Source organism: Culex quinquefasciatus, chromosome 3 (assembly GCF_015732765.1).
Source record: "Culex quinquefasciatus strain JHB chromosome 3, VPISU_Cqui_1.0_pri_paternal, whole genome shotgun sequence".
NCBI lineage: Eukaryota > Metazoa > Arthropoda > Insecta > Diptera > Culicidae > Culex > Culex quinquefasciatus.
Window position 1 is genome coordinate 105734044 of NC_051863.1, and position 18724 is coordinate 105752767.

Sequence of the window (18724 nt, forward strand, 5' to 3'; positions counted from 1 at the left end):
TCGCGTCCCGTGGTGACCGCGGCAGAGCTCTCGCTCACTCTATTTTGGCGTGGAGTGGCGCATCGTTAGTATGAAAAAGTGTTGTGTTGTGGACCATATGGCACATCGATTTATCAACCTGGCTATTGGTAAAATCATGACGCCGATAGATGGCAGATCGTCGATGCTCTCTCGGTACCTGACCAAATTTATCTGTGTTAATAGTGTTGACGCCGGCCACCGAAGTACGGTACATAACGTAGATCCGGCAATCTAGCAACAAAAAAAACTAGCAAAAATAGATCAAATCCACGCACCACATGTGAGTTACCGTTTTCGAGGTATGTTTACATACGAGCCTCACAGAGTACACGATCAATTCAATTTCGTGAGCTTTCACTCGGCCGGCCGTTGAGTCGACGTCATCGCCTATGGTGGAGGTGGGTTAGCCACATAGTTTCCATTGTTGTGGCCGAAAATTAAATGTAAACTGCAGCAGTAGCAGACTCTGCGCCGCACAAGGAAAAGTGCGCACAACAAATGTGACCCACTTTGGCATGCTATTCGGTGCGGTAGCAGCACCCATGGTCACACCGGGTGATCGGTGGTTACGCCCCAGTCGTGATGGGCCGCGGTTTCTCCCGGTATGGTTCCGAAAACTTTAACATGATTTTTGCTGGCAAAAAAAATACTGCAAAGGTGTGAAAACATCATTATCAGATCTGAATCCTAGTTCATGAACTGTGTTTACGCAAATCTATTTTATTTTGTAAAGAATGAAAAATCCCAGAATAACGGATTTTTTTAACAATTTTCCTGGGAATTCGGGGAACTTCTCAGCAAATAAATATATAAATTTCGGATATAAATGCTACGAAATCATCTATTCACAAAACTCAAACTTCTGTGTCCCAAGTATTCACAGTTTTGAATGGTGCCGACATGAAAATTATGGTAAATAAACCATGAAATATAATTTGCAAAAGCAGCTAAGTTTAATATGAAATAGTTAATAGTTAATTGAATTGAATTAAATCAAGGTACTCCAAAAAGTAGAATATTAAACATTAAAATCACCCAAATCATCTGGGTTGTAAGAATATCAAACTTTTAATTCTCAGCAACAACAATTATCATGCGCATGTCATCTCATCTCCAAATTTTCACTACCCTTCAATCCATCGTGAAATTCTCAGCAAAAAGAATTGCCACCACAAAACAAAATTTGTCAACGCAGTTTAACAGAACATCATCCGAGACCAGTTCCCAATCCCGCGTTCTTTCATGGCGGTTTTCTGAGAAAACAAAAGAATCTTCGGCGAATCTGCGAGAACGAGGAAAAGAGAAAGTAGAGCAGTTCTCTACGGAATCGGTCTTTTTTCTTTAATTTTAATTTTTGTATTTTTTAATCCGGCTGAAACTTTTTCGGTGCCTTCGGTATGCCCAAAGAAGCCATTTTGCATCATTAGTTTGTCCATATAATTTTCCATACAAATTTGGCAGCTGTCCATACAAAAATGATATGTGAAAATTCAAAAATCTGTATCTTTTGAAGGAATTTTTTGATCGATTTGGTGTCTTCGGCAAAGTTGTAGGTATGGATATGGACTACACTGAAAAAAAATGATACACGGTAAAAAATTTTTTGGTGATTTTTAATTTAACTTTTTGTCACTAAAACTTGATTTGCAAAAAAACACTATTTTTATTTTTATTTTATTTTTTTTTAATATGTTTTAGAGGACATAACATGCCAACTTTTCAGCAATTTCCAGAATGGGCAAAAAACCTTTGACCGAGTTATGATTTTTTGAATCAATACAGTTTTTTTCAAAAAATCGAAATATTGGTCGCAAAAATCGAATTTGCAATCAATAAGAACTTTAGTGAATTTTTGATAAACTGCACCGTTTTCAAGTTATAACCATTTTTAGGTAACTTTTTTGAAAATAGTCGCAGTTTTTCATTTTTTTAAATTAGTGCCCATGTTTGCCCACCTTTGAAAAAAATATTTTTGAAAAGCTGAGAAAATTCTCTATATTTTGCTTTATTGAACTGTGTTGATACGACCCATAGTTGCTGAGATATTGGCATGCAAACGTTAAAAAACAGGAAAATTCATGTTTTCTAAGTCTCACCCAAACAACCCACCATTTTCTAATGGCGATATCTCAGCAACTATAGGTCCGATTTACAATGTTAAAACATGAAACAGTTGTGAAATTTTCCGATCTTTCCGAAAAAAATATTTTCAAAAATTTTAAATCAAGACTAACATTTCAAACGGGCCAAACATTCAATATTATGCCCATTTTATATGTTAGTCTTGATTTAAAATTTTTGAAAATATTTTTTTCGGAAAGATCGGAAAATTCACAACTGTTTCATGTTTTAACGTTGTAAATCGGATAATAATAATAATAATAATAATAATTAAAACTCATCTCAACGTTAACAACATAAACACCTTTGCTAAACGCAACTCCGTTCATCAATCGTGACCCAATCTGTCTAGATCAAGAGCCTTTCGCGTCCAAACAAATCAGCACTCTCACGTACCTACAATCATGAAATTTCTGCAAAACATCTATTGTGACGGCGGGACAGGAAACTACCTTTCTGACGAGAGTCCGAAAACACTATCCCCGTCCATAGCATTCTATCGCGGTGTGTTTTTCGTAATAAACGCTTTAATAAACGTGTGAAAAACTACCCAATCCAAACACCATCAAAGTGGGCTTTGGCACCTGATCTGCTGTTGAACTTGCCAAACTCACCACTCACAGTGGGAGCGAATTGGACAACAAAGCAGGCGTTGCCTCCTCCCTATGGGGTGGTGGGATGCTGCGAAGAACTCGAGATTGTTTTGAGCATTTTCCCTCTTCTGATTCGGACTTTGGGACCTTACCCGACCGACCGCGTGAACCTGTGCTGCTCTGTTTTGGTCCGGTGCGATCGAAGGAAGCATGGTCCGTGAACGTTGGATTAATTTAACCGCAGAGAGCGTTGAGAAAATTAGTGGCGATCGTAAGCTGCTGGACAGGGCTGCTGGTGCGAAGCAAATACGGGTGCTGTTCCAGATGATCTAGAAATTGCTCATTAGCCGAACCGTGCTGACAAGGGGAGAGGCGATCCGGATTTTTTATGCCTGCTTTTCAACAAGAACAGTAGCCCGGGCGATAAATTTCATTACCGTTTCAGCAGCGGCAAAAACTGCATCAGATTGCAAATTAAATCATCAAACTGAATTGTTTTTACTAGGCGAAGCTATAATACCATGGGGAAAGTAGTTTTATTCTAGCCAACTTGTTTTTATCCCACAAATTCTCACCATCATTTCCGTTTCGTTTTCTTTCTCCCATTGCAGAATGCACCCTGGCACCGTTCGTCAGTGGGTCCACCTCGGAGAAGATTCCGTTCGTGTTCCTGCCCCACCGTGGCCAGATCGTCTACCCGAGCAAGGAAATCGGCTTTCCCGGTAAGTGGCGTTTGCCAAACAAAACGTTCGATTTGACCAAGTGGCACTTTTCTCTTTGTTCGATGGAGTAGCACTTAAGTGTAATTTACCGCCAAACAATTATACACCGTGCACAACACACGGTAGGCCACCACCGTGGACAGGGATGACCACATGGCCTACTGTGATGCACGGTGGCAACTGCATTTGACCAAGAAGGGCTGAAGAGAGCAAAATGTTTGCAAATTTCTGTGAGTAGTTCTCAAGTGCATGTGACCAGCGAGGCTTCCGAGGAGGAACGAACGATGCAGAAAAGTTCAACCGGGCGGTCTGATCTTTGACTCTCCATCTCTTGACCACAGTGCTGCAGTGACAGCATAGTCCGGGAACCGCGTGGTGACAGGTGTTTATGAGAGTATTTCTTTTAAGTTGGGGGCCGCGGCTAAATACTGGAGTCTCATACTGGGGGTGTTCTTAAACTAAACAATAACAATAACAACATTGAAAAACTCCAAAAGCAAGGTTTTAGTTCTGCTGGAAACTTGTCCTCAAATTAAAATTTTGAAATGAGTTAAGCTGAACTTTCTAGTAAGCCACATTTATCTTCTTAAGTTGATTCAACTTTACTCGCATATGGGTTAGGGTAGAATCGAAAACTGATTTTTTCAGCAACACATTTTTTGAGTCCCTGTTAGGGTCCCAAACAACTGTCTTCGAGAAAGTTGTTTAGGACATCCCGGGCTAAAGTTCATGTGACCTCTATGGTGTTAGTTTCATAAAATAATAAAACATGAATTTTGTAAGTTCAAATATGTGAAATAGCAAGTTTCCCCATAGTAATTTCCATACAAATTTCATTTGCTTTGCGCCAATTGTGGGCTTAACCAATCGCTACGAAGTTTTGGGGAGTTTTTGAGACCCTTAAAAAGGACCCAACAAATGTGTTGCTGATTGGATTTTTATCATTTTCAAACTTCCCATATCACTAGATTCCACCCTAACGGGTCATCCAAAGTCACTTCACCAATTTGGACTCGACTTTCATCGATTAGAAATTGTCCACGGAATTAATTAAAAATAAAATATCAACCCTCAAAAGCCTACTGTTTCTTTGCCGTTTATGGTTTAAACGTGATTTTCACCCATTCCATAATTTCATTTTCTTTTGTTTGTTCACAATCGTGTTTTTCAGACAATTTTACATAAGAATCAATGCATATCTCAAACTAAACCAAACCATTGCCGAAAAACAGTCCTTCAAAAATAAAAACTCTGAATTGCCTATACAAAAATACGCTTGCGCTCCAGGCCAACTTTCAGGGGTTTGCAATTCAATGCGTTGGTACATGGCAGTTTTGCAAAGGAAATTCAGAGTTTTTATTCTCGATGGGGTTAAATGGCCTAATAGAAAGAATGTTATGAGTAAAAGAATAAAAAGTGATTTAGAAAATCGTCAAAAAAGAGGGCGGTGCCAAAGAAAAAAGGATGGTCCAATCGGCACCAAACTTGGAATTTCTGTCAACTATTTATAGATGAACGTTCTCTTTAAATTTTGTCCATATCGGTCAAATCCAAAAGTTTACTCAATTGAATGAACCATGTATTGTTACAGGGCTGAAGTACACAATATCATAATTTGATTTCTACCCGTGCAGATAATTTTAATATTCCGATCTTTAAAAAAAATCAAGTGAATTCCAGTAAACTAAGCGAATTTCGGTTTGCGGTTCAGCATGTCGTTTAGTTTAGTTGACCACGGTAAAATGAATTTCCTGTTTAGTCCTCAATTGAGAATAAAATAAAAATATTTGTGTTAGAAATGAAAATGTACTAAGGATATAATTAGGATTGTAATTCTGTAATTCGATGTCATTTTTTTATTATTTATTAAGTCATTTTGGATATTTCATGTCCAAGAAATCTCACTAAAAATACAACTTACTAAACATTTATCTTCGAAGTGCACAATGCTGTTCAACCCTACATCTTATAAATGCTCTTGGTTAACAAAATCTATGAATTTTTCAATTGTATAAAAGATAAACTTTATTTTTGATCATCCTTAAAACACACACACACTCGCTGCTAAGGTAATTTATGCATCTAAAGAGACTATCCACATCAATAGTCACAAACTTGACTGGGGCACGACTTAAGTGACACTGCAAATGAAGAGATGTGATTCAAAACTTAGGGGGAAATGGTTTAATTTATGATATTTTTTGTTCCATAATGCATTCTACCCCCTCATCCCTTACATGATTCGAGGTACATTGTCAGTGAATTCTATTGCTGGGTGGCGGTTTTAGTGGACTGTGTTGCTTTTTTCAATTTTCCAATTTTCAACCAACTTGTTGAGTTCAAAAAAACGTATTCTACCAATAGTATGATAACGCTACATCCATTTTCAACCTTACAGATGTTGCTTCCACAATCTTGTTCCCGTAAAAACATACACACACATTTCTGCAAACGTTATTTTTCTCTCCAAACACCGACATTAATTTTGCATGGATTTACCCCTTTTGACAAATACAGATGAGCTCTGCACTGCACCGAAGGTGATTGCACTTTAGCGAAATGTAAACACTTAACCTGGCTCTGTACCCCGTGTACCTGTTGTGCTAAGCCATGCGCAACTTCAGCACCACTATTAAGCCTTTTGAACTGTGGCACTGAGCCTAGAAGTGGCTTAATGACCTGCTCAACAACATTATCGGCATTGTACGCGTACAGGTTCGTGGACAAAAGTGTTTACTTTACTGTTATGTAGCATGCAAAGTTCAACCGGGACGTCGATGGGCGTTGAAAAAACTTAATTGAATTATTGCTGATACGGAAGCAGCTTAGCGGAAAATCAAGAAAGAATAAATAAATCTTGCGGCGGGTATCAGATGATGATCAACGCCCATCAATTTTATCGCTGAATTTTATTGAACCTCTTGTCGATATTTTATTTTACACGCCCACTGAAATTCTGCTTCAAGAAAGATGCATCGCGCCACGTGACACGATTAGAGGGGGGGAATCGAAGCAACCCATTCATCGTCACAGCAATGTTTATGTCTTGATTCTGCTGAATCGACATTTACGACAGCCATGTTTATGAAGCTGTCATGATTCAATTAGCGTTTAGACATCTATTGAAACATTCATGTAGGCTAAAATTCACGAAACATACACTTTTCCAGGAAACGTTTACCGTGGCCAACACTTTGGAGCCGGTTCCGAGCCCGACGCTCGACATCTTTTTTGTCTCAATTATTCGACACGCCAAAGTCTGCTATGATTAGAAGGCACACGTCAATACTTGAAAAACCATAAAATTACACACGACAAAGCAACCCGTCATCATCCCATCGGGGCGAGGCTTGGAGATTCCGTGGATTGAACGTGAAGAACGGATGAGCCCTCGGAGCCACATCCATCAGATGGAGGAGCCCCTCTCTCCCGCCACTTGAAAACTTGGCCGAAGCGCGCGCGACCGGCCGCATTGCATGATCACCATTATTATCAATATTATTATTTTTCATTATAGCATTATAGCCCGGGCTCCACCTGTGGCAGTGTTATTATTTTATTAGTCGCCCCCGTCTTGCGAGAGGGAGTGATCAAGCGAGCGGTCTTGAAGAGGAGTTCTTCACTTCACAGCCGGTCGTCGAAAGAATCAAGCATGACAGCCATGACTGCTGGGGCAATCAAGTAGGCTGTCATCGCGGCGCGTTGTTTGCAGCAGCACGATTTGTTTGACCGGATAATTTTAGGGTGCAAATGAGGCTAATTGAAAATTGTTTTGTGAAATTTGTTGCATTTTGACGCTGTCGATTCTATCTTGCCACACGTCGCTTTTTACGCGTTTTAATCTTTGACCTTGAATATCAAAAGAGGTACACAATGTTAACAATAACAAATACGCTTTGTTTGGTCGACTATTTTGTACATTGTTCCTTAGATTGGTTGAATTTGGTTGCCGAAGACCCGAATTATAGTTACAAATGTTTACAATAGTTGGGCATGTAGGTGTGGCAAACGCGTTCTGCCCTGAGATCCCTTTGTCCAGTTTTCGCACTTACATCAATTCTCAGATTGTGTCAAGATGGCACGACAAGATTGAAACTTCTATCATATTAAAAATGACATCTGCAAAGGTCAAAAGGTAAGCTGCATAAAATGGCATTTTGACTAAAAAAAGCACGTGCGACAAGATAGCATGACAGCATGGAAGCTGATTTTTCCAAATTATTAGTCATGTTACAAATCGATTGCTGAATTTCCCTTGACCAATCTCTCCGTGAGCTCCGGTTAGCAGAAGAATTTGCAGATCGAATTCCAAACTACGTTTATGCTTATCGACTCCGTGCAATCCTAGCAAATGTTTCAATAAATTAGAACAATTGCATCCTCATATACCACACAGAAAATCTTGTATGCAATCACTGCCCACAAACTCGCATGTAAACCGAGAGAACACCGCTTAAGGAGTGCAACTCCATTCATTTCCCCCGTAATGAGCCGCCGCTGAATGTTGCTACAGTTTTGTAATGACTTTACGGCATGCAAGAATCGGTGGCGTTGGAAGTCCGCACGGACAAATGTCTTCAGGCCTGCTGCACTTTTGACCAGCGTCCACCAATATGGAAACTCGAGAAATCCTCGTGGCCACAAGCTCATAGATCTCACGACCCATTATCATTAGTGTGGTCTAGTGCCATATGCTAGGCAGTGTGGTGGTCTGTTCTTCGGAACACCATATATGTAGCTAAACGGTACCCGGCCCCGGCGATCACACTTGACTCCAATTTATGTCGGAAACTGATCTCTCTGACCGGTGGTGGCCTCTTGGGAGCTTGTACCAACAACCACACACCTGCGGGACTGTAAAGTATGGAATTCCTCTGAGTCTCATAAGATGATCGTTTTGTTGTGAATTTGATGTTGATAGATTTTTCTTTTATTCTAGAGGTTGACTTTACAAAATAGCCGTTTTAGTCTATTATATTAAAACGCAAATTGTTAAAAACCAAGCAGAATTGCATTGAAACATGCATTGAAAAATTACCGCAGTTATTGTAAAACAGACGGATATGACCTTTCGGAAATTGTAACCAAATCCAAGCAAACATCTTCTTTGCGACAATAAGTTAACTAACAACTTTATGCTAAAACACGTCAGAATAGCCTCCAAAGAAGCAAATCTCCACTGGTGATGAGTACGTGCTCGAAGCAAGGTGCAAAATCATGTCATTGTTGACCAACAAACAGGTGTGATTTACCTTATTGTTTCTGTTAGGCAAATTCCAACATCAGCTGTGTCAACAAATTGGAGAGGAGAAATTCCGAATGTGCTTGAGCCACGTTCCAAACTGTTGCTTCTAATTTACGATCCAGTTTGGTATCTTTTTTGTTTATTCACCCTATTCAAACAAAAAAATCGTCTCAAGCTGCCAGCAAGCATGTGTCTTTTTCACCCAGAAAACGTGACTCTTTTTTTCTGTATCAACTCTTTTTTTCTGTATCATTTACGCGCTCCCAACCCGTTTATGGTCATAAAAATCCAGACAATTGGACATTAGCCTGTCCCATTTTGAGGTCATGTCGAGGAATTTTAGGTGCTCACTTCTTAAATGATAGATTATGATGTTAGGAACAATGTTTTCTTAGACAAGAAAAAATAATAAAATACTTTCTCGCACCCCTTAGTCGATTTACTGAAAAAAGTCACTTTTTTGAACAAATTTTCTAAAATCGCTTGGAATCAATACAAAAACTGTTTCGATCAGGTGTGTATTATCTTCAAACGATAGGTTTTTGTCCATAGATTAAGATGCACTATCAATATTGGACCAAAATTTAAGTTTTTGGACTCTCCCATGCGGATTTGTGTCGAAAAAATCGCATTTTTTCGAAACTTTTTTCAGAAATGTTCATTTAATTTAGGGTAGCCTATTTTTCCCAGTGAAACCAATACATGCAGCTTGTAGGAAATTTCATGGCAAACATTTTTCCCTCTGAGAAAATGCAATTTCGACTCTCCAGAGCCGAGATATTTGAGTTTTAGTGAGGAAAAAAGTGACAATTTTCAAAATTTCTCAGAATTCAGAAGCAAGGCCTACTAATTACACGATGTAGCAAGCATATGTCTCAATGGTCAGGGTATGCTTTTTTATAGTAATTTTGGCCGCTGAATCCGAATCTGAAATCAAATTTCGTGTAAACAGTGATGTTTTGGAGCTACACCCTTTTGGAATGTTATTTGCGTGTTTAAGAGGCAGTTTTTGTAAATATTACTCGGTTTATTCTAGAGGTCGTATCGAGGTGCTCCGATTTGGATGAAACATTCAGCGTTTGTTTGTCTATACATGAGATGTACTCATGCGAAATATGAGACCTCGACGACAAAGGGAAGTGGGGTAAAACGGGCATTGAAGTTTGAATTTTCCAAGGATTTCGAATATGACAAAATTAAGACTTAAAAGTGCCGCTATGGATGCCTACAGGACAATAACTAACGTTGTAAAATGTTTGTTATAGAAAAATCGAAAAACTATGAGAAAAACTGTGATTGGCCAAAAAGTTATTACCGTAGGCTTATAGTCCATGAAATTACCTATCTTTTGAACTAAAATAGTATGGGTGTTGGAGGCTGTTGCAAAAAGATATTGAGGTTTAAAAAAAAAACCATTTTAACAGTAATTTGCAAAAGCTATGAGAAAAAGTTAAACCAATCCTGGATGTCTATGGCCCATTTTGAAGTGCTTCAAAAGACCTTTCGAATGCATCTAAGAGAGTGGGAATTGATGAAGTTTTACTAAAATGCGAGCAATTTAATTTTAAGATTTTTTATATTTTTTCCCCACTTCCCTTTGTCGTAGAGGGCTCATATTTGGCATGACTTCATCTCATGTACAGACAAACAAACGCTGAAAGTTTCATCCAAATCGGAGCACCTTGATACGACCTCTAAAACAAACCGATCAATATTTACAAAAACTGCCTCTTAAACACGCAAATAACATTCCAAAAGGGTGTAGCTCCAAAACATCACTGTTTACACGAAATTTGATTTCAGATTCGGATTCAGCGGCCAAAATTACTATAAAAAAGCATACCCTGACCATTACATATGCTTGCTACATCGTGTAATTAGTAGGCCTTGCTTCTGAATTCTGAGAAATTTTGAAAATTGTCACTTTTTTCCTCACTAAAACTCAAATATCTCGGCTCTGGAGTGTCGAAATTGCATTTTCTCAGAAGGAAAAATGTTCGCCATGAAATTTCCTACAAGCTGCATGTATTGGTTTCACTGGGAAAAATAGGCTACCCTAAATTAAATGAACATTTCTGAAAAAAGTTTCGAAAAAATGCGATTTTTTCGACACAAATCCGCCTGGGAGAGTCCAAAAACTTAAATTTTGGTCCAATATTGATAGTGCATCTTAATCTATGGACAAAAACCTATCGTTTGAAGATAATACACACCTGATCGAAATAGTTTTTGTATTGATTCCAAGCGATTTTAGAAAATTTGTTCAAAAAAGTGACTTTTTTCAGTAAATCGACTAGGGGGTGCGAGAAAGTATTTTATTATTTTTTCTTGTCTAAGAAAACATTGTTCCTAACATCATAATCTATCATTTAAGAAGTGAGCACCTGAAATTCCTCGACATGACCTCAAAATGGGACAGGCTATTGGACATCAAGAAAAAACCAATCGAACTGAACGCGCGCCCATCAGAGCAGGCCAGTTATGTTTTGTTCCGATCAAAATTAGCCAACCTACCATAAAAGAGGAGGGCCCAATAATTCGATTGTCCATCGGGCTCAATTTAGGTGGAATTTGTAATTGACCTAGTTTAGTTTTGAAGGTGAACAATAGGGAGAGCAAGCTTTTTTTATTGGAAAGAATTCTGAAGAGGTGCAGAGATACGGAATTTGATAATGGGTATTTCCAAATGAAAGGGATCAATTAGTCTCGAAAAACTTTGAACATTTGCCCTGCTCGTTATTAATTTTTTCTGCGAATAACTTAATGTTGGGACTGTGTTCAAAACGTTAAAAAAAGACCACTTAAGTCAACAATCATTAAAAAAACCAGATCAGCAAGGCAAGGTCATAAAAGTACCCACTGTCGAAAATCAGAGCAATAAAATTTCGATTTTATCACAACAGAAAAACAAAAAAACAGCTCCCAACCCAAACAGGATTCAAGGAGAACGGGAAAAGATCACCATAAGATCAAGGATTGGTTGCGAATCACGGGAGAAAGCGCTCCATACTAAACCTTGCCAAATTATGACGACCAAAAATCGGGCGAATGATCTTGTTGAAAGTCTGAGTCTTGTGTCTTTACTGAACCAACTAATTGAAGTATCGTCATCTGGTTGATAGCATGGTCCCGGGATCAGTCGATTAATCCACTTTCACGTTCGTCTCCCGATTTCGATTTCTTTACGAATTTCGATTTTATCCTCTCTAATTGACTGTCCCCCAACCTCTCGTTATATCAATCCATTACAATCTTTCACTTTTTTTTTTCTCCGCAGGTGTAAAAATGCCCATGTGTGCCGTTTCCGGCTCGCAGTACCTGACCCACGCCGGCTGGGCCGAGCTGCGGAATCCGATCGACACGGACGTTCCGTTTCGGTTGTTCCGCGACGAGGGCCGCATCTACCTGCAGTGGCTGGGCGAGCCGGACCTGCGCCAACGGATGCAGGGCCGGCTGGTGCTGGTGCATCTCATGTGCCGCGACATGACACCCCGGCTGGTGCTCAAGGATGGCCGCACGCGGACGTTGGGTGAGTACAAAATAATGTTCCTCAAATAATGTTAGATTTACGGAGGAACGGTCTATCTCTAAAACTTGGTTACTCTTGGGTGAAATTGGGTCCTAAAATAAAACTTATATTGCTGATATTTTTGTTCACAACGATAAAGCTTATGTTTCTAAGTACAATGACCCTTTGTACGACCGCAAAGGATTTAAAATGGATTTTTAAATCAATTTTCAAAAAAATTCTTCTCGGCCCTTCTTGACAGCTCGTTCCAAGGGGATTATAGTTCATCCATCGAAAAAATGTTGTCTTGTCAATTTTTTTTTTTTTTATTAAAAAGAAAAAAAGTGATCAGAAATGGTTTTTATTCGTGTTTTTTAACCGTTGTAAATAAAAATTTACATTGGGCTAATAATACGTTAGGTCAACAGTAACATTCCTTCCCCTTTTGTCACACTTTACCTCAAAAAAAAATCAAACCATCCACATTAACGACCCCCGGGTCTTTTGTGGTCTCTATTGCAAGTTTCTGCTCGAACCTAGGAGTCCGAAGGCTTGAATGGGGAGAGCACCCAAACCTCTTTTTACTCCAAGGAACCTTCCACCCCAGTGTTTGAACTGACGACCTTTGGATTGCGAGTCCAACCGCCGCCAGCGATTCCACCGGAGTAGGCTTGGTTTGGTGTGTTGTTTGTACTTATGGCATGGAGACGACTCCTACACCTGGAATGACTTAACGGGCCTGGACCGACATTTTACTTCCTCATTCGATGGATTACCTATACTTGCTCAATTCCGCCCCATCCCTCCCCCTGGAGCGTCACCATATTTAAGATTAAATTACGAAATCAATTTCACCGGCTCTTAACCCTTAAACCCTCATTTTTTCGATTTTTTAGATTTTTTTCGGTGGAAGTCTTTAGAGCAAATTTAAATCTCTTGGTGGTTCTATCCCATTCCCCGGAATCCCATTCCCCGGAATCCCATTCCCTAGAATTCCATTCCTCAGAATGATCCATTCCCCAGAATGGTCTATTCCCTAGAAACTCATTCCCCAGCAATGTTTATTTATTACGTAATGTACTATTTATTTCAAAAAGTGATCAGTTTTGTAAGTGTTAAGATTTCGCCTTTTCGTGATAATTGCTGACGAAATAAAATTTGTTCTTCTTTAAAGAAGGGAAAACAACTGTTTATGTTCAATTTGACATTTCTATCTGACAAAGGTTCAAGGATCCACAAACTCAGGTAAGGTTGCGTTAAAGTATTGACGAAATATAAATCAATCAACGAACTATTATAAGCTATTATTAGTCTATCGACCAAGTTGTCCTGCCCCTAGGAAAACACTCTTGATTTTTGATAAATGTTGACAAAAGTTGAAATTTTCCCTTAAAAGTAGTATTGGGAAAAGTTCTTTGACTTGTGATAACTACTGACAAAAGTGAAATTTCCTCTTTAAAGTAGAATTTTCCCTTCTTTAAAGAAGGAAAAATTTATTTGACTTGTGACTCAGAATCAGAGGGACAAAAAAGAAGAAAGTCAAAACAGAACATCGTTGGAAATTTCCTCAGCTTTTAGAAAATATTTATTGGGTAACTCTCCGCCAACTCACACAACAATGGAGCACCCGCAGTCGAGCAGTTTTTGACAGTTCGTTTCATAAGAAATACCTACATTGTAGAAAAAAGCAAAAACTGCTCAAATGGAAGTGCTCCATTGCCCCGACCCCTCTTCGATTTGCGCGAAACTTTGCCCTAAGGGTTAACTTTTGTCCTTGAAACTCTTCCATTTTTCGTTATTCAACTATTAAAAATTTTGAACATATAATTTTAAGAAAAATTTAATGTACTTTTAGCAATTCCTTCGTGAAACTACTTACTTTTCCTGTCATTCTTGTACGACGAAATAGCCTACTTTTCTGTACCAAAAATAACAGAATCGAATAGCAACACTTTTCAAAATAAATGCTGAAAAGTTCTACTTTTCAGCACTCAAATGGGTGCTGAAAAGTTGAACTTTTCAGCACTTGTTTCGAAAAGTAACACTTTTCAACATTTTTTTGATTTAAACGATTTATTGATAAAATGCATGACAATTTGACATAAAATTTCACTCAGTGTGTGTTTTTTGAAATTGCAAAAAATGTTGTATGGAACTCGTTGCAAAACTTGATTTTTTCAGCACTCTTCGTATTTATCCAACTCGGTGAACCTCGTTGGATAAATGTACGACTCGTGCTGAAAAATCCTCTTTTTGCAACTTGTTGCATAAACTACTATTTCAAATCTATATTGAACCGGAAGGGTCATTTTTTCATTTAGAACAAAATTTTTCATTTTTAAATTTCGTGTTTTTCCTAACTTTGCAGGGCTATTTTTTAGAGTGTAACAATGTTGTACAAGGTTGTAGAACAGATAACTACAAAAGTTTTGATATGTAAACATAAGGGGATTGCTTATAAACATCACGAGTTATCGCGATTTCACAAAAAAAAAGTTTTGAAACTATGTCCCCGGGTCTTTTGTGGTCTCTGTTGCAAGTTTCTGATCATTTCTAGGCGTCCGAAGGTTATGTGTAGTGAGACACCCAAAACCTCTTTTTACGCAATAACCTCCTCCAATCAATTACCGCTCATCACCCTTACAGGCTGAAAATTATTGAAAAACACCTCTTTTTTCGCATGTTCAAAAATGGAAGGGGTCGTACCGCCCTCCGTCACGAGATATCATAAAACGGACCTCGGATTCGTGATCAGGGACAAAAGTTACCCTTTAGGACAAAGTTTCACATAAATCGAAGAGGGATCGGGGCAACTTTTCCCGATTTCGTTTGAGTTGGTAGAGAATTACCCTATTGCATTTCCTCTATAATATATTTTTTGTAACTATAAAAAAGATCTACAAACTGACATGGCGGGAACCGGTGGTGGCCAATGACCTATTCGCAAATGGTCTAGTTATAGTTATCATAGTGTTTTATCTTTTCAGCGTATTCATACACGCGTTTGATAAGAGAAGCACCATTAGATCGTCGAGGCCTAAGATCAGTAGTGCTGAAAGGATATTACGGTTCTGTTCAGCAACTCATGCTCTCATGCTCAAAGTAAAACAAAAAAAATCGGGCTTTTTTCGAGTACCAACACTTTACAGTCGCCACTCACACTACATCTAAATTTCATTCAAAAAAATCTCATTCATGTGGTAAAAAAGCAATCTCATAGCTATCACTTGCAAACTATTTATGTGTGAAGCCTTTATAACAAAATTGGACCCTCCAGAAAAGCCACGAAGCGCCACCGGCCATCATTTGTTCAACCGCAAAAGACACACTCGGTGACGAGACGCGGGAAGACGGAAGTGCCAGAGATGGGTCATAAACACCAGCTCACACGACGCAAACAGCCGTGTATGTCAAACATTAGTGTCCGTACCCTGGCCATTCACAATTACTCCACGGTGTCTGGCCGGCCTCCCATAAAGCATCACCCATTCCACCAAGATCCAAGTCTAGACCACAGACAGAAAGAGCTGATTGTTATTGCTCAGTTGAATGACTGTTCAAAAGGTCTGTTGACTAGCTGGCTGGCTGGCTGCTGTATGATCCATTTTATCTCCTCAATCGACTGTTGACTCGCGACTATTATTCACGCGCGCGCCGCGAAAAGCCCCCCTTTCTTTGGATGTTACGCGACTGGCCCCCAAGGTCTGAGAAAATGATGGACACGAAAATAGCTGACGATAGTGGCACTTTACTCACTCACTTACTCATTCTGGCTGGCTGGATTGAGCTGGGGATAAAAATCCACCACCATTAGCGTGTAATGACTAGTCCGCGGAATACCAATTTTAAAGCATTGAAATTTCACGGCAAATTCACGGTACTCTAAAAAATATTTGAAACAAACGCAAAAATGTTAAATTTTAGGATAAATGTGTACAGAAAATTTACTGCAAAAAATGAGCAGTAGTTCAAGATACAGGGGTCATTTTCATCAGCTCAGTTAACGGTTTAGCTATCTCCGTTTAATGACCTCGGAAAAAATACACTTCGGATAATTTAGTCTGGACTGTACCAGAATAATTTGCCAAAATAAAATCTCCAGAACAAAACACATCCTGAATTGTAATTATTTCATGGTTTCTATTAAAAGGCAAAATTCTATTCATAGTAGTTCTTTTGTAGCATTTGGTATCAATTATTCCAGAAAATTAACAATAAAATAAATATTTTAAATAAAATTCAATAAAAAAAACTTGATGTACTTTATGTACATTATGTAAGGTCAAGTTTGTGACGACCAAATTTCACGGATTACGCGCGGCTTCCGTGAAATCGTGAAAAACCACCAGCCTCTAGTAATGACGAATGATGATGCTGAAATGGACCTAATCGCGGGCAAGAAGGTGGCCAATTGTCTCGCCGTCGGAACCGGCTAGGGGTTTACACAAGTTTTCGCGCCTTTCAACCGCGAGTTCTCTTCGTCAGATTCTCTAATGGAGACGTTATTTTATTGGACAAGCTGAGCTCGTGTTCTATACGGCAGGCCCCGCAAGTAGCCAATAAATTTAATCGTAAAATTGATAGACAATTTCCGACTAATGAGTCGCTGATCATAAAATGAGAGAGAGAAAAGGGTGGTAGCCTGTTGGAATTTAGAGACGCTTCTATAAAAGGGGTTCATAGCACGTCTTGGGAGAATCTCTTATGTCGACTTACGAACAATAAGCACGTGATTGGACTCATCGGATTATGTATAATAGCGTGAAAAGTTTCGATTTAATCGGTGATCGTAAATTGGGCTTTAATTACCGCTAGAATCGATACACATTAGACAGCAGTGCAGTGGTGGACCCTTGTTTGGAAATGATAAATTGACGCCTTCAATTTTTGCGCCTCTAACCTAAAAGAAAATTATAGAAAGAATAATGGACCTCTTCCATTCGAGCAATTATTGCTTTTTTCTACGATGTATTCCTTATGTGAGTACTGTCACTTCTACCACCCGGTGCAGTGATGCGTCAAGATAGCATAAACACGACGAAATAAAATACATTTATCCTAACATCCTAGAATGTACCCAAATGCACTATTGAACAATTTAATAGCGACTTCCGCTAGATTTATTGTTGTTCCAGCGATACTTGGAATTACGCTACCAGTTTACTTTTATTCAGAATCGCTTTTTACGTTAAACAAAATATCTTATGGAACAAATAGACTTGCTGTTATTTTCAACGATTTTCTGAACATAGTAATACGAGGGGGACGACACATCCGCGTTGACCAAGCGATAAAGCTCCGTTCTAACCTTTCAGCGTTCTCCATCGCTTTTCCACTTTATTTTGCTTTAACCTGCGTTAACCGCGATAAATCGCTTTTTGGCTTACCTTTTCTTGCGTTCACGCAACAGACTGCTCGATTTTTTGACAGAGAGAGCTGTGAAAGTAGATGACAGTTCTCGCTGTCAAATTATTCGTGCAGTTTGTCTTGCTTTGTTCATGAGAAATATCGTCTGTTGTGTGCATGACAATGACCATTTAGTACTACAGTCAGTGGGGGTGACATTGGGTCTGGGGGTTGAGATTGGGTCAAAGTATTTTTTACGGATTTTACTATTTCTCAAGTACTTCTAAATGAAACTGAATTCGGTTAAAAGGGTGCAAGGGACACCTTAAGATGACTTTTCTGAAATAAAATTGTTCCTAGGACAAATCCTGTCATTTTAGTAGCTGTCTAAATTTGAGGTACATTTTTGGCCCAAAATGACCCATCGAAAAATCTTTTTTTTTTTTTAATTTTTTGTTGGAATTGATGAAAAAGTATACAAATGTTTGAAAATCTCTTCTTCAAACATTTTAGCATGTCAATACGATTTCAGCGAACAAGAAACACTGTTGAATGACTTGTTTTTACCATATCTTTGTATTTGAGCATCATTTTAGTTTCGTTTGACCCAATGTCACCCCCTCTAAGGGGTTTAAATCTCCATACAAATATAAGTGTCTTGAACATTTCCGATGTGTGTTTAGAAATGTGTTTAGAAATCCTGTGAGCAAACCTGGTAACTCTGTATTGTAGAATGCCAAAACAATGATTTTTTACTCAATGATTACTCAAAATATTTTTTAAACAGTTCAATCCTGCTAAAAATAACAAACAAAACAGGACAATACATTTTAAATTATTTTCAGTTGGTTGCATTTTTTTTCATTGAAATTTGGAAGTGTTTTTGAAAAAAAAAATGTTTTGCCCAGCGGCTGAATTTGAAGAGGAGGGAGCGACATAAACTTTTATGTTTCTAACTGTCCTTCTTTGCCAGTTTCAATAATGTTCATCAAAAAGTTAAAATAAAGATTTTAAGAATGTTTTTTTTTTTAACGGGGCATGACCTTGGGTTACAAAATGTGACCATGCCTTAATTTTCAATCTACGATATTATGTAAACTTTCGATAAATTAAAAAGCAAAAAAATATGCATTTGTGAAATTTTCTCTTCATAGTGCATTTTTCAATT

The 18724-nt window shown here is 38.5% G+C and overlaps 1 protein-coding gene across 1 annotated transcript in view; it reads left to right on the plus strand.

The window, feature by feature from the left end:
- Positions 1-18724, plus strand: part of LOC6030859 — a 142544-nt gene that overhangs the window by 103173 nt on the left and 20647 nt on the right. The window contains 2 exon segments of the mRNA XM_038264496.1: positions 3347-3457; positions 11980-12231. Of these exon segments, the coding sequence (XP_038120424.1) occupies positions 3347-3457; positions 11980-12231 (363 nt within the window).